General features: G+C 34.3%; 1 protein-coding gene across 2 annotated transcripts in view; it reads right to left on the reverse strand.

The window, feature by feature from the left end:
• Positions 1-2,787: 2,787 nt before the first annotated feature.
• The window catches only part of prkcha (protein kinase C, eta, a), a 41,660-nt gene continuing 27,460 nt past the window's right edge, over positions 2,788-16,987 (reverse strand). For both annotated transcript variants that reach the window (XM_032546336.1, XM_032546335.1), the window contains exons 10-14: positions 16,129-16,283; positions 11,332-11,470; positions 9,284-9,472; positions 4,525-4,671; positions 2,788-3,243 (exon numbers count right to left, since the gene is read on the reverse strand). In XM_032546336.1, the coding sequence (XP_032402227.1) occupies positions 3,094-3,243; positions 4,525-4,671; positions 9,284-9,472; positions 11,332-11,470; positions 16,129-16,283 (780 nt within the window). In that variant the 3' untranslated portion in view covers positions 2,788-3,093. The remainder of the gene's footprint in view (positions 3,244-4,524; positions 4,672-9,283; positions 9,473-11,331; positions 11,471-16,128; positions 16,284-16,987) is intronic.

Consider the following 16,987-nt stretch of genomic DNA (forward strand, 5'->3'; position numbering starts at 1 on the left):
TATTTACTTTTAATATTAAGTACGCTTCAAAAACTAACTATTACCAGGTATTTTTGTTTAGTTTCTAGTGCAAAATGTTCACTTAAAATAAGACAAAACTAAAAAGTAACTTTTCAGCGAGAATATGTGATTTATTTCTAAAAACTATTAGTTACACTGGCAGACTATTTCACTATAAGACATTTAATCCATAAATTAAATAATCTGTCAGTGAAACAAGTACTTTCTATCAATATTAAGGAATTATTGATTTAATATAAACTAATTTATCTTGCTGAAAAGTTACTTATAAGTTAGTTTGTCTTATTTCAAGTGTGCTAAGATAGTTGCACAAGAGACAAAAATTACTTGGTGAGATTTTATGTTTTTGCATGCAGTTGCGCCAAGTCAACAACAAAACACTTATTTCTTTCAGCAGCCATTGTACGGCACATAAGACCGGCTGACCAAGCGTGCTGGAGTTCGGCTGGAGTTGCTAGGTAACGGGCTGGGCTTGACTGGAATTGCTAGGTAACAGTGCCTGTCGAATGTGATTTAACATTTGGGAGGTTTTTGAAATGGTTCATCTTCCAGACACCAAAAAACGTGAACTTCTTGACAAAACAACAGCTGGGTGTTTTTTTTAAGTGCTTGGGTTGTTTTTAGAAGCATTTTAGACCTGAATGGAAACACAACAACGGGAAAATGTCAATTTTGCGTAAAAGCAATTGCTGCTTGCTGTGCAGATATTTGCTGCGATATTTGATGATTGAAAACAGAACATCTTTGTGGGTCTTTTTGTGGCCTTCAAATGTATTATCTAAATAAAACGCAGCTGGTTTATGCATAATACAGAGAATAAAATAACGGCTCAAAAGACAAAACGAAGGCATAGAATTTCAAAGTCAGTCATGTTGTCTTTCTATGGTCGAAAGTGATTTAATGTGGCTGAATTAAAATTATTCTGCAAAAAAAGACAAGCATGGAGGTGTGACAGAAGTACCAGTTACATTTATTTGAGTAACTTTCACGTTTTATGGCACTGTACTTTTATTTTTTCTTGAGTAATATTGCTACTGTTACTTGAGTAAAACCTCTGGGTGCTCCATCTGATACAAGTAACTTCAATGAGGAAAGAAAAGATGTACAGTCATATTTAATAAATTAATATATTATCAATCCACAAGCAGATTAATTCCACTAATGGATGTTTTCAAGCCTTTTTTCCCCTTATGACGATTTCTCACTTAAATGAAATGAAAATATGCCAAAACGCTTCTTACTGCAGGACAGAAAGGTTGATAAATTATCTCGTCGCTCTCCTCTTCCTGTCTCGATTAAAGGCGACAGCAGTGACGCCGTGTGTGGTTTCCTGTTTATCCTCCACTATTTAGCAACGAAAACTGAAGCTCGGCTGAAGGCCCAACCCGTCCGCTGCAGGATCAGAAAATGTAGGTGAAAGTTTCAAGCTCTCCCTGTTTGCCTGCTTTTTGTTCCGCTTTTATCAGGGGCTGAACGTTTTTCATGAATTTCTTGGATTTAAACCAACAGGCCAGAGAGCAGGAAGCCTTCACACACACTGCAAAAACACAAAATATTATCAAGTATTTTTGATCTAGTTTCAAATATCTCAGTACACTTGAAATAAGACAAACATAAGACAAGTAACTTTTCAGCAAAAATATAGGAGCTTATTTTTAGTAAATAATTCCTTAATATTGATTAAAAAAAAATACTTGTTTCCTTAGCAGATTATTTCACTTATAAAAAGACATTTTCCTATATTTTAAGTGAAGTAGTATGATAGGAAAACTAGCGGTTTTAATCAGTATTAAGGAATTACTTACTTAAATCTAGCTCTTATATCTTGTTGAAAAGTTACTTATTAGTTAGTTTTGTCTTATTTTGCACTAGAAACTAGACCAAAAATACTTGATAAGATGTTGTGTTTTTGCAGTGTAACACAAGTCCATATCTTGTTGAAAAGTTACTTAGACCAAAAAAAAAAACACTTGGTAAAAAAAGTTTTGTGCAAAAACACAAAATGTTACCAAGTGTTTTTGTTTCTTGTGCAAATATCTGAGTACACTTGAAATAACACAAAACGAACGTACAAGTAACTTTTTATCAAGATATAAGAGCTTATTGTCAATATTTCCATAATATTGATATAAAAGTTCTAGATTACTTCACTTATAACATGGGAAAAATGTCATGTTACAAGTGAAATAATTTGCCATTTTACTAGTATTTTTTCATCAATATCAAGGAACTATCAACTCAAAACAAGCTCCTATATCTTTCTGAAAAATTACTTGCAAGTTAGTTTTATCTTATTTCAAATGTACAAAGATATTTGCAGCAGAAACTATTCAAAGCCACTTGGTAAGAGTTTGTTTTTGCAGTGCAGCCTCTGTGTTTACAGAGTGAATGCTCCTTTCGTTCTGCCAACATACAACCGTTTGCAATCACTCTCTCTTTGTTTCACTGCTGTGGCGAAATCTGTTTTTTTTTAATATTTCCCCATCAGGATGAGTCGGCGAAACGTTGCGTCATGTTTAACAAGAGAGCAGCAGAGTCCAAATAAACAGCTAATGCGCCGCCTCTTATCTGCAGGTTGTTGATCAGGTTCTGCCATCTTTAATCGGTGAAAAACTTCTGCTGCGTTTCTAACTTCTTCAATCTGTGTGCATTTGTATTTTTCCAGAGAGAGAGTAGGTCACTGATCTGCTCCAGTCACAGGTTTTCCAGGACTTACCTGGTATTTGGACCTTTCTGGAAATCTGGCAGATTCGTGTGAAACTGGTGTGTGTTTCTGAATGCAGAACATTTTTATTATTTTCTTTTTTTAAAAAAGTATTTTTTCCATCTGAAGAAATAGGAAGAAAATCCTTTACAACAGAACGGCTGAAAGTGCCAGTGAATCCATCTGACAGTGAAAATAACAATAAAAATCAGATGAAAAATGCGACATCCGGGGTTAAACGAGTGCAGAGGAGTTCAGCTAACGCCCGGTGTCTCCATGAGTTGGAGTCAGAGACAGCGACGAAGTTCTAGTGGTTTCAGTAGAAACTGGGAGGAAAACTGGGAGATAAATGCCAGGAGTGGAGCCTCTCAGATGTTCAGAAGGTCAGGCGAAGTGAAGGAAAAGTTTCTAAACTCGTCCTGGTTGATGGAAGGGATTACGGGGTCGTCGATGGGGGTCAGCGTCGGCTCCTCCTGGGTGAAGTCCGGGTCAAAGTTGTTCACATCCTCAGGCGTTTTCTGGAAAATAATAAAGAAATGAGAGGAAAATGTCAGAATAAAACACCAACAATCATAAATATAAGAGAAGAAACAAAAGATATTTACATTCAGAGCTGAAACGATTAATCTGATTAATCGTGAAGAAACAATTATTGATATAATCGTTAACTAATTTAGTAATTGATTAATCATACATTTTCTGAAAGAACAACTTTCTCAGAGCAAAAAATTTACAAAAATATATATATTATACATTTAAAACAAAAAAAAATCCATCTGTTAATATGTTCTACCAAAAACTCCTTCAGTGGCAGTTTTAGCTTCACCTGGTTCAAATTCTGTAAAAAATTAAAAATAACTATTAAGCACCTGTTTCTGTCCAATTATTAATCAATTAATCCAAAAACTTTTCCTTTTAGATTATCTCTACACTGTGTTGATAAATCAAACATGTTAATTTTTTTAGCCTAAGATGCATCATTTGCTACAAATAATCAATGGTTCATTAAAGTTAGGCAGTAAAATGTTCATTTTATTAGTTGAAAAAGGAATTTAAATATTTATTTGCATATTTTACTGTATAAAAAGACAAGTTAAAAATCTCATTAATTGATAACTAAAAAATGAACTGAATTAAGTCCAAATTATATTTTTTATTTGCCTTACATAATATTAGACCAAACTATTCCCATTTTAAATTATTATGTCTATTTTCAAAATACCACATATTTAAGCTTTTTTAGAACTTTTTCCCAATTCAGAAATTAACAAACAATTTGTTCATATTTTATAGAATTTCCTTTAAAACAAGAACAACAAAATTTTTTAAAATGTCTTGTTCCACTGGCAGATTATATGACTTATAGTTAGTATTTTTGTTAAAACTCATGAGTTAAAACAAGTTCCTATATCTTACCAAAAAGTTACTTCTAAGTTAGTTTTGTCTTATTTTAAGTGTACTAAGATATTTGAAGTAGAAACTAGACCAAAATACTTGGTATCAGTTTGTGTTTTTACAGTGTAGCTTGCTTGTACTCCAGCAGAAAAGCATCATACTGCCACCGCCTTACTTCCTCTTTTTCGTTTGGTCATTATGACAAAATAATTAAATTTAGTCTCTAAAAAATGTAAAATGAAAGATTAATATGGCACCTTCCAGAATCTGTAAATTTAACCTTTGCTTGATTTTTTCCCATGATGCCACACCAGGAGGCAGTTTGTTTTTACAGTGTATGTGTCTATCTGGTTTCATATGCCACCAGTGGAGTTTTTCTTTTCTTTTCTTTTTAAATGACTTACAATCCTTGGCTTGAATGGCGGCTCTATTTCTCTGTTGTTTAATTTTTCCCAGTCGATGCCGGTGAAGAAGGAGTGGCTGATGACGGCGTCCTCGCCTCCTTCTGACGGGACGCAGCCGAGACGCCGCGCCGGGTTTTTGGTCAGGAACTGCAGAACCCAAAAAGAGCAGGATTCATCAATACTACTACTACTACTACTACTACTACTACTAATAATAATAGCATTTTTCTGCAAATAAGTGTGAATGCTGAAAGCAGAATCTGTGAGGTAATCTGCTGAAAAAGCTGAACATGCATGAAACAAAAATAATGATGTTAATATTATTATTTTTGCTACTACTACAACAACTACTACTACTACTACTTGTACTATTACTACTACATGAAAACTGGATTTCTTTGAAATAAATGTAAATGATCTGTGTGATTTTGGCATCTAATCTGCTGGAAAAGCTGAGCTGAAAACATGTTAATTAAATACAAACACTATAAAAAAAATACTAGTACTACACATACAACAAATAGTACCATCACTACGACAAATACTACTACTTCTCCTGCTACCAGTAGTACTACTACTAACATTCCTAATAATAGTGAACTGGACTCGGCTGGTTTGAGTGTTTATGACAAACTGTATCAAGTTTCCTTCAGCTGGATTAAGCTGGCTAGACTGGATGAAACCCATCCAGTCAGTCTCCACCTCCCTACACACACACACACACACACTCACACACCCACACTTGGCCAAAGTTCAGCTTCGTACTGTAAATGTCTGACGTGCCTCGACTTCCCCGTGTTGCTCAAACTCAGACAATAAGTGAATCCCCTGCTGAGCGCTAACGGTCTGGAGGAAGTGACCTCTGACCCCGAGGAAACAGGGCGACGCTTGCTTGACCTCGCCTCTGCCAGGAACCTGCGCATTCTTGGCTGTTTGTGTTCGCTGGGGAGCGTTGGAAGTAACGCTCAGACAAGCACAACACACCCAACACGCTCCGTCTCCACGGCAACCGTTACTATAATAACCTGAAAGACGCTTCACTGTAAAAACACAAAATCCTACCAAGTATCTTCGGTCTTGATTCTAGTGCAAATAATCTTAATTAAGACAAAACAAACTTGTAAGTAACTTTTCAGCAAGACATTGGAGTTTGTTTTAAGTCACTAATTTCTTAAAATGGCAGATTATTTCACTTATAAAATGGGAAAATGTCTTGTTTAAGTGGAAATAATCTGCCAGTGGAACAAGTTATTTTTCTGGGAATATTTACTTAAAACAAAATCTTGCTGAATAGTTAATTATAAGTCAGTGTTGTCTTGTTTAAATGTAAGATATTTGCAGTAGAAACTAGACCAAAATTATTATTTTTGTATTTTTGCAGGGTTCTAGTTTTCAAAAACACAGCAGGCATCATTCATCTAAATTACAGTCATCAGCTCCTCCTGATGAGGAGCTGATGACTGATGACATCAATGAATTACAACTCATTGATGAAATATTTCAACTTTACAAACAATTAATTCAGTTTTTTTAGGTTAAACTTTATCACTGTTTTTATGTTACTCCAGCAAAGATATTATTCTTTTAAAAATTTTCTCTAATGTATAAATCTTTCTGCTAGCAATTAATCGATAAATCATATGAATCATTAAAACGAGCTGTACAGTATTTATTCTTATGATTTTTATTGTTTTGAAGGGCAATTTTGTTTACATAATCCATTTTTATTTTTGGTTGATTTATTTCGGATATTTAAAATATCTTACAGTTCTAGTATTAAGTGTTTTTCTTTTCCTTTTATTCAAAATTAAAATGTAATAGTCTGAAAGGACAAACTTGGATTAATACGCCATTAACTATATATTGAAAAGTATTTTTTGTCTAGTTTATAGTAAATATCTTAGTACACTTGATATCTGACAAAGCTAACGTTTAAGCAAGAAGTAATAACTTGTTTTAAGTAAATAATTCCTTAATATTGATGAAAACGCATTTGTTATAAGTGAATTAATCTGCCAGGAACAAGTTTTTCCCGTATTCTAAATTAAAATATCTGGTACTGGAAAAGATGAACCAATCATTCGAACAACGATCTAAATCAGCTCATTTTTCCCTTAATCTGAAGCTCAAAAACTTGTGATGTAAATTAGAAAAATCTGCCTTGACGAATTATTGAGGAAGTTATTTTAATTTCTGCAGGATTTAAAATGTCTGCCTCTATCAAAGAGTCCGGAAAATGTTTTTTTTTCCCCTCTCTATTTTATGAGTCGTTAGAGGAAAATAAGTGACTATTGGAAAACCAGAGCTGTACTCGTTCTTAATAAAATCTTTAAAATAGTAGATTTAAGCAACTTGTTTTTTTTCTGACTTACTTTGCTACTATCTTCTCATAAAAACATTTACATTAACTGTTCGTCTTCTCCATTTGCCTTCAGAATGTCAGGTTTTAACTGGAAAAATTAAAGGATTGAGACAGACGAGTTGGGGGTCAACCGGTTCAGACGGTTGCAGACAGAAAAGTGGAGCTGATGCCGTTTTCCATGGCTTCATGCCATCAGTGCCATCCTCAGACCCAGACCTGCCGCGTCAGCATTAAATACAAGAATAAAACCTCTGAGCAGCTGGAACATTTCTCCAGCTGGCACAGAATTAATTTAACTCTCAAATTATTTATAAAACACAAACTGGTGTAAATATTCCGGGTGTAAACATCTTAGTACACTTGAAATAAGATAAAACTAACAAGTAATTTTTTAGCAAGATAAATGAGAAAGTACATGTTAAACTGGTGGAACTATTAATTTAAAAAAAATTAATATTAAATAAGTATTGACTTAAAACAAGCTCCTATGTCTTACTGCAAAAGTTACTTTTAGTTTAGTTTTGTCTTATTTCAAGTGTACTAATATATTTGGACTACACTGCAAAAACAGAACATTTTACACATGAAATAAGACAAAACTAACTTACAAATAACTTTTCAGCAAGATACACCATCTTGTTTTAGGTGAAACTATTAGTTCCACTGAGTTCAAAATGAAGGGCACTGTGCCGTTACCTAGCAACCCCAGCCCGTCACCTAGCAACCCAGTTCTAGTTCCATTGGCAGATTATTTCATTCATAAAATGGGAAAAATGTTAGAAAATAGGATTATCTGTCAATGGAACAAGTGCTTTTTTAAAAATCAATATTAAGGAATTATTTCCTTAAAACAAAACTATTTCTTAATGAAAAGTTACTTTTAAGTTGTATCTTATTCCAAGTGTACTAAGATATTTGCACTAGAAACACACTAGGTAAGACTTTGGTGTTTGTGGTGAAAGTATGAACTCAGACTTTATGATTTTTAGTAAATCATCTAATTTCTGAACAGCAGAACAACTCAGCTCTGTGAACTACCTGTCAAAGCCACGGTGCACCTTACAGAGAATTAACCTTTGATAAAAATAGAACCGCGCTTTCCAAATCCCTCCACACCAACCCGCCGCCGAGGACGAACCAACACAGGAGACCGTTGTGACGTTTCCTGTAGCGTGGTGGAATCACTTACAGAAAGGGGGGAGGCGTCATATTTATAGCTCAGGCTGGCAACTGAACCATGCCTTAATATAGTTATGTAACAAACCAAACAGCTGGCTGGAAAATTTCCAACTGTAGCCAGTCAAGCTGCAATAACACCACTCCATCTGTTCGACAACATAAACACAAACCCAGACCATAAAATCCTGAGAAACAGATGAAAAACTATCAGCAAAGCAGGTCAAAGGTCATCTGATTAACTGATTTCCTTCATGAATGTGTCATTAGAGGGCAAATAAATGAAATATCACACTAAGTTCAACCTTTCAACCAACTTCAATCATTTTTCTTCTAATTAAAGGTGATCTATTAAGCTTATATGAATAGGTTAGTATCAGTCTTTGGTCTATAAAATATAGTTTATTAAATTATGTTTTCATAATTCTTAGATAATGAGATTTCAGCCTGGTCTGATCAGTCTACTTCAAGCTCTTTTCAGAATTAGCTGTTTTATGGCTTCTTGTCACTTTAGATCCAAATAAGTGAAAAGGTTGCGCAATAATACAACTGCACATCTTTGAAAAGCAGAAGTGGAGCCTCATGCATAATCAACAAGAATACAGCAAGTATTGTGCAAAAATACAAACTTTTACCAAGTAATTTTGGTCTAGTTTCTAGTTCAAATTTCTTTGTACACTTGAAATCAGACAAAACTAACTTACAAGTAACTTTTCAGAACCATGTACGAACCTTTTTTTTTAGCAATTATTTCCTTAAAAAGTAACAGTTTGACTGGCAGATTATTTCTCTTATACCAAGCTGTATTTTTCATGTTATAAATGAAATACTGTTGTGTGATTTCTGAATAGTAAGTGAACATAAAAACTCTTGTCTTTTTCAGCAATAACGTGGTAAAACCAGCCGACCAAAACTTGTTGGAGGTCCCCTGGGGTTGCTAGGTAACAGGGCTGGGCTTGGCTGGGGTTCCTAGGTAAAGGTGCAGTACCTGTGAAATGTCAATCAGGAGGTGTTTTATTTCCAGACAACAAAAAGCATTAACTTATTGCCAAAAATAACAGCTGAATATTTTTTCAACTGGTTGTCTCGTTTTTTGAAGTAGTTGAGACCCAAATAGAAATACAAAAACTTGCAAATATTGTGAAATTTGCTCAGTAAGTCCCCCTAAAAAAAACAAAAGAAAAATTGATTGGGAAATTCATGGTGAATGATTGAACTCACAGCTTTGAGGAAGTTGACCGCCTCTTTACTGAGCCAGGACGCGTAAACGATTTCCTCGTTGAGGATGGATTCAAAGAGGTCGTCTTCGTTTTCAGCCTCGAAGGGGGCGTGGCCTGACAGCATCTCGTACAGCAGCACGCCGAGCGCCCACCAGTCCACCGACGGGCCGTACATCATCTCCTGCAGGATCTGTGGAAACATCAGTGGAGATTTTATCTTCCCTACTGGGAAACAGATCCTGCTCATTCATAAAGGCACACATTAAAAAACACTAATATATAATAAAATACATGCAAAACTTAAACCAGGCTAAGATGTCTGAATTGGCTGGTCAAAAAAACATTTTATGACCAGTAAAAAAAGTGGAATATTAGTACTTCACTAATTCGAGTTTATGGGAGATTGCTGCAGAGATTGTCTTATTATTTTTACCTAACTTAACTTTATTCTTTGTTTTATCACTTATCTAACTGTGACGTTGTGACTGTTGTGAAGCACTTTGGTCAGCTGGGGTTGTTGTGAAAGTGCTATATAAATAACCTTTTACTTGACATTTTCACACAAAGCATAAAAACAGATTTGATAAAACTTTTATTAAGAAAAAGAAATTTATCCAAACCCACCTTATTTTAGAAAGTATTTACAGTTGTGCCATCATTTACAATACAGACATTTTTTCTTTGTTGAGGAATTTCTGCCAAAAAGCTGACTAAACAAGATGGAACTCAGAATGGGTTGCTAGGTAACGTGGGTTGGCGTTGCTAGGTAACGGCATAGTGTCCATGGAATGTGACTTATCAGGAGGTTTTTGAAACGACTCATTTTCCAGACACCAAAAAAGATTAACTTATTGCCAAAAAACATTTTTAAATACATGTGCTGTTTTTTTAAGTACATGTGTTGTTTTTTTAAGTACATGTGCTGTTTTTAGAAGCAGTAGAGACCAAAATAGAAGTAGAAAAATTACAAAAAATGAATTTTATATGATTAAAAAGGGATTTCCTGATTCCACAGTTCAGTCAGTAAGCAGACATAGCAAAACTGTGCAAAAAACAACAACTGTTCAATAAAAGTTAAATCCTCTACTTAACAAGGATGTAAACACGTTTTCAAGCTCTGTAAAGTTTCCTGTTAAAACACAGAGAGCAGAAAAGTCTCATTTATATTCATAACTTGAGTTTTAGTCATGTTGGATTCGGGTCAAGCACTTTAAAACGGCCCTTTCATGAGCCCAGACACTCTGGACTGCTTGGAAAAAAACAAAGACAATCTGGGGTTCTGAAAAGCAAACCTGCGGCTGAATGTGCATCCTAAGAGCGAACAGGGAAGCTTACAAGCTTGTGATGCCTTCCAGTTAGTCAGGAAGGAATTTTAAGTGACGAGCAACGAGCGCCATGTTTGTTCATACGGAGGTGGTCTGATGGAAAAACTGCATCACGCGAGCTCAAAGACCGCAGGAGGCTGAATGGAGCTCATTCAGTTTAAAAACAAATCATCTATAATTAAATATATTTATGAAAACATGAACTCAGAGTTTTTAAAGTTTTTATACTGATCTTAAACAGAAATAATTCCCCTTTTCCTCCTCAATTACAGCGCTGTCATTTATAATAAGGAATGTTTTGTGAACTTAAACATCCGTGTTACATCCGTTCAGTGAAGCACACTGACGAGGTTGAGTCTGATATTTGATGATTTATTCTTGTATTAATTCAGTTCATGTATAAGAACAAACAAAACAACCTGAAGAATGCGTTAGAATATAAGTTAAATATGGATGGTTGAATGGATGGATGTACTGATGGCTGGATGAATAAATAAAACTTTAAGCAAACAGAATAAAATCTAAAAACAGAAACATTTTCCCAGACTCCATTTTGTTTTTCCACATTTTTAAACTCAAACTTCAGAGTTTCCTGCATTGTGAATTAATCCAAATCATGTTTTTGCCTCTTTGGTTTGGAGAATTTTGTCAAACAAAAAAATAAACAAATAAATAAAACCAACCATTAATCCTGAAAATCGATAATCTCAGGGTTTTAACCGACCTCTGGGGCGATATAATCCGGAGTCCCACAGAACGTCCCGGTGGCGACGCCCTCAAATATTCCCTCCTTGCACATGCCGAAGTCCGCCAGCTTGCAGTGACCATCTTTGTCCAGCAGGACGTTGTCCAGTTTTAGATCCCTGCAAGGCAGAACAAACAGAAAAACACAAAAATAAAAACATTTCAATCAATCAGAACATGATCACAAACTGTCTAACACAGTCAAATGTGTTTATTATGCCAATATTTATCCAGATTCTCCTGCAAATTTCACTTTGGTCTTTGTTTAAGGCAACAAAACAACTAACTAACTAACTAACTAACTTACTAAAACTGAGACTGTCCAAAGACAGTAGAAAAAATTTATATTGACAACCTTGTTTGCAGATTAGAGCTGCAACTAACGACTAGTTTAGTTATTAATTAATCGATCAATTATTTTGACGATTAATCGGATTTTAAAAATGGCAGATTTATCAATTTAGCCATTTCATACAACATTAGAAATACATTAAAAGATGCAAATGAATAATAAATTCCTCTTTTTAAAAAGGAAAATAATAAATTTATGGCCTAAAATGCAACAACACAGCAAGCATCTGCAGCAAAAAAATACTGGAAATGTTAAAGTTTGAATAGCTAAAACAAAATAAACTAAAACAATGCCACTGGAAGAGCTATGGGTAGAACATATTTACTGATAAAGTATTTTCTATACTTTAAATTTAAAATGTACTTATTTTTTGTACAGTTTTGGCTTCATTTGCTGTGATTGTGTTGTGTCAGAAAATGGCCTTTTGTTAAAGTCTGTGTGCTCCAATTAACGATTAATTGGTTACTAAATTAGTTGAAAATTGTTTAAATAATCGATCACAAATAATTCACTTAATCGTTTCAGATTTATAATTTTCCACAGAAATTAGATTTTTTCTACTATGTAGAAATATTGTATTTTGTATATTGTTGTTCAAGTAAAAAACATTTTGTGGCTGTCAAATACTTTCAACTTTACAGTTTTGACTCACATGGTGAGAAAGATGGACGCCGCTGTCAGAGAGCATCATCCTTGTACTTTATTTGACAAAAATTGCATGCAGCTTTTTTATAAAACCATCCAGAAATAAACCTTACAGTAAAATGCACAGGTGCAGCAAAGATGTAATCTATAAATGTGGTAACTGATGCCTGAACTGATTCAGTCAGGTCAGTACGGCTCTCTCCGCTGAGGTTTCGACTCTGAAGACAAAGCCTCCCAGGAATAATCTCCATCTCCATGTTCGTTTCAGCTGCTGCTTTGTCATCTGACATGAGATTAAAGCTGCTGAGTGTGGGCTCCTGGGTTAAGCTCTAATCTGTGATCAGATGACCCAGCATTCATGCAAAGGTCACTGTGCAGATGAGGCTTGAAGCTGCACAGATGAGATTTAATATAATGAAATGAAACTTAACTTTTTAGTTTCCAACGGGAAAAGGAGTGAGTGAATTCCATGGAAGGAGGAGATGATAAATGCAGCAACCAGCAGTTGAAAGGCTGACTGCTGATTAAGCACTCATTGGGTCTGGTTTGCTTTTTTCTGATTGAAGAAGTTTGTGTAACATTGACTCATCCTCCAGCGGAGCACTTCTCTCTTTGTTTAACCAAATAATGGGAAAACAGAGCCTTACACTGCAAAAATACAAAATCTTACCAAGGATTTTGGACCAGTTTCCAGTACCACAGCTTAGTTCATGTAAAATAAGATAAAACTAAATTAGAAGTGACTTTTTAGCAAGATATAGGAGCTTGTTTTAAAAAAAAACAACCTTATATTGATGAAAAAGTACTAGATCTACTGTCAGATTATTTCACTTATAAAGAGAAAAAAGTCTCATAAGTTTTAATAAGAAATTATTAAAACAAGCTCCTATGTTCTGATAAAAACTTACTTGTAAGTTAATTTTGTTTTATTTCAAGTGAACTGAGATATTTGCACACTAGATCAAAAATACTTTGTAGGGTTTTGTGTTTTTTGCTGGATATTCACCTTGTTCTGATTGAATACTAGTTGAAATGAATAAAAATACTACTGAATATGTCATTATTGTTATAATTTTATTGATTAATAAGTAAAAATGATAATAATGCAATTGTTTTAGGCTCTGCACTGCAATTTTACCAACTAATTTTGGCTTAGTTTCTAGTGTAAATATCTTCAGACACTTGAAAAAAGATAAAACTAACTTACAAGAACATTTTCAGCAAGATATAGGAGCTTGTTCTAAGTAAATAATTCTTTAATACCGATGAAAATCTACTAGTTTCATTGTTTGACCAATAAAATAAAAAAGTCTTATCGGTGAAATTATCTGCCAGTGGAACTGGAACGTTTTTCATCAGTGTTAAGGAATTATTTACTTAAAACAAGCTCCTACATCCTGCTGAAAATTTTCTTGGAAGTTAGTTTTGTCTTTTTTGAAGTGTACTGAGATATTTGCACTAGAAACTAGACCAAAAGTACTTGGAAAGATTTTATTTTTGCAGTGTAGCACCCAACAAATCCAAGATATCCAGATGCATCATTAATGTTGTGTGTTCATCACAGAGATGCACATCACCAAAAATATAACCAGCAACATTGATCTAATTAACCTCATTAGACTGCAGGGTCGAGTCAAGCTTAGTTTCCTGTGTTTACTGGGTAAACTGGAAGCCCTGGTTTCAACACTGATGAGAAAGAATCTCAGATAACCGTTTACAAATGTGAAAATTTCCAAAAAGGAGCAGAGGAAGTGCTGACAAATGCTGTGACACAAACTGAACTTTTTTTTTACTGTGTTGTAAAATCCTATTCTTCTTCTTAGCACCATTTTATTGTTGAAATGTGCTGTTTGATTGGGAAACGGATGAAAATGAAGCTAGCTCAGGGTTTGGTAACCTGCGACTCCAGAGTCAAAATGGCTCTTAATAACTTTAGCTAAAAATTAAAATTAAAATAGTACAGACTTTTGTACTATTTTAACCTGGAGGTTTGTGGCTTACAACAAAATGAAAATAAAAGCAAAAAAGGCTAATAAAGAGAAAAATTCTTTGGGTTGTCCAAAGTGCAGCCTGGGGGCCAAATGATTAATCATGTGAAAATATTGAAGCAAAATCTGCAGATAAGTTAAAGCGTGGACACAAAATAATAAGATAAAATCACTTAGTCTGACATTAAGGAGCCAGGTTTAGTTTTATTTTGTAGGTTGTAACTTTATCCCGTCATTCTAAAGAAGCTGTGGGATGTGCTGGTCCCAGACTGCAGGACACATGGTCACCTAAATATAACTCTGGAGTTACTGTTTGCTCACATGATGGCCCCCTTCCCTCCCATCATGCACTGGGAGGACGGCCGCCGCTCTGCCATCCGACCTCCTTCAGGCAGAATAAAAAGATCTCACATCTTATTATTATCTCAGAGTGCAAAGCAACACTTGATTTGTTTGTCTGCCGTCATCAATATTAATGTTGGCTTTTAAGGCCAAATTAAAACTGACCAAACTTAAAACTGTGTTACATGAATCTTTTTCCAGCTTTGCAGATTTAGGAAATCATGCGATTGCAATATTTATTGTACAATATTGGAGTAATGAGACCAGCTGCAATAAATCCACATTTTCATCAGTAACTATGGCTCATCAAACTCTCTGTGACCTTTGACATCCTGGTTCATCTAATCTGTGAGGCTCCATGCATGATCAGTGGGTAAAGTGGGAATGAATTAGACTTCAGCTGCGTGCAACACAGTCTTTGCACTGATTCTGATAATAGATGTTTAAATAGTTTATTAAGATAGTTTCAGGTTATTTCAGTACATTGTCAAAATATTGACATGTTTGGCAATACTTTTTCAAGATTTTGTGACATTATTCTGTAAATTATACCCCATAAAATTATGACTAGTGTGTAAATCATAATCATATATGACATCATAAGTTCGAATTTTGGAAAAAAAGTCTAAATTCTGGATTTCAAGTCAGAATTCAAAAAGCATCTGAATTCTGTGAAAAAGTCTGAATTTTGTAACAAAAAAAGTCTGAATTCTGAAAAAAAACTGAATTGTTAAAAAAAAAATTTTGTAAAAAAAAAAAGAGAGAAATTAAATCAGAATTCTATAACGAAATCTGAATTCTGTTTAAAAAATTTAATTCTGTAAAAAAGTCTGAATTTTGTAAAAAAAAAAAAAACCAAATCTTGTGAATTCTGTAAAAAAAAGTATCAGAATTCTATAAAAACAAATCTGAATTTTGTTTTAAAAAATTTAATATTCTAAAAAAAAGTCAAAATCCTGAGATTAGAGGCATAAATCTCAAGAGTCAGAATTCTGTAAAAAAAAAAAAAAAAAAAATCAGAATTTTGTAAAAAATAAACCTCAATTTTGTAAAAAGTAAGAATTTTCTATAAAAAATAGTCTGAATTGTGGGAAAACTCCAATTTTTCTGTCACTTATACAGAAAAATTATAAATTTTATAAATTTTTCTGTTTTATTAATTTCTGTGCAGCTTTAACTTAAATCTTAAGTCTTCCAAGTGCATAAAAATGAAAACATGGATTTGCAATTTCCTGCTAGCTTTTAAAATAAAACTACAAATTTAACTTATAAGTATTGTACAGAAAGATCAGGTCTGAATATTTAATTATATTCCTTTTTACTGCTTCAAAGGCTACATTCTTCATATTAACCTTGGAAAGATTTTTTTTTAATATGACATTTCTGAGCACGTATTCTGAACTCTGTAGCTCCTGTGTGACCTCATGTTTTATGAGTTTTTGTCTCAAACCTGTAGACGATGCCTTTGCTGTGCAGGAACATCAGGGCGGAAGTGATCTCCGCCGTGTAGAAACGCGCTCTGCCCTCGTCAAACTTCCTGGACTTCTGGATGTGGAACATGAGATCGCCTCCGTTCACGAACTCCATCACGAAGAAAAGACGATCCTGCAATTTAAAAAAAATAAAGCAATCTAAATGAGGAGACGACATTTGCAGCTTCCCTCAGGCTGCAGTGTTATTACAGAAACCAGTGACCGTGTGTGCAGAATGAGATCAAATATGGCCGCTCATAAATTTTACATGTCTGTTTTATGAATTTCTGTGCAGCCAACTGCAAATAAATCCAGATATGAGCCATAAATCTTTGTCGAGTGGTGAGGATTAGTCTGTTAATCAGCCTGGGGAAAAGAAAACCACTTTAAGAGGAAGAACATGGAAGTTTTCCCAACCTTTAAACTTTTCCACATTTTACTATACCAACCAACTTCAGTGAGTTTTACTGGGATTTTATGTCTCAAACCAACAAAAGGTAAAACATAATTATGAAGCAGAAGGAAAATTGTACCTGGCTTTTCTTTAAAGGTGACATATTATTCTTCTTTGAACAGGTCAGGATAGGTAAAAACATGTTTTATTAACATAATGTTTTGCACAAAATCATTGGCTGCAAGCTGTGCACATATAACTGCACTCTCTGCTTCTTAGAGAGTGCTTTTCCAATCTCTGAAAAGCAGAAGTGGAACCTCCTGCACAACCAACAAAAATGTAGCAAGTGGTTTATGAATAGTAAGTCAACAACAAAACATGCTCAGAAAAAAGATTTTAAAATTATGGCAACAAAGGGACAATTAACATATATTCAACTTTAA

This window comes from Xiphophorus hellerii, chromosome 19 (genome assembly GCF_003331165.1).
Source record: "Xiphophorus hellerii strain 12219 chromosome 19, Xiphophorus_hellerii-4.1, whole genome shotgun sequence".
In the NCBI taxonomy this organism is placed as follows: domain Eukaryota; kingdom Metazoa; phylum Chordata; class Actinopteri; order Cyprinodontiformes; family Poeciliidae; genus Xiphophorus; species Xiphophorus hellerii.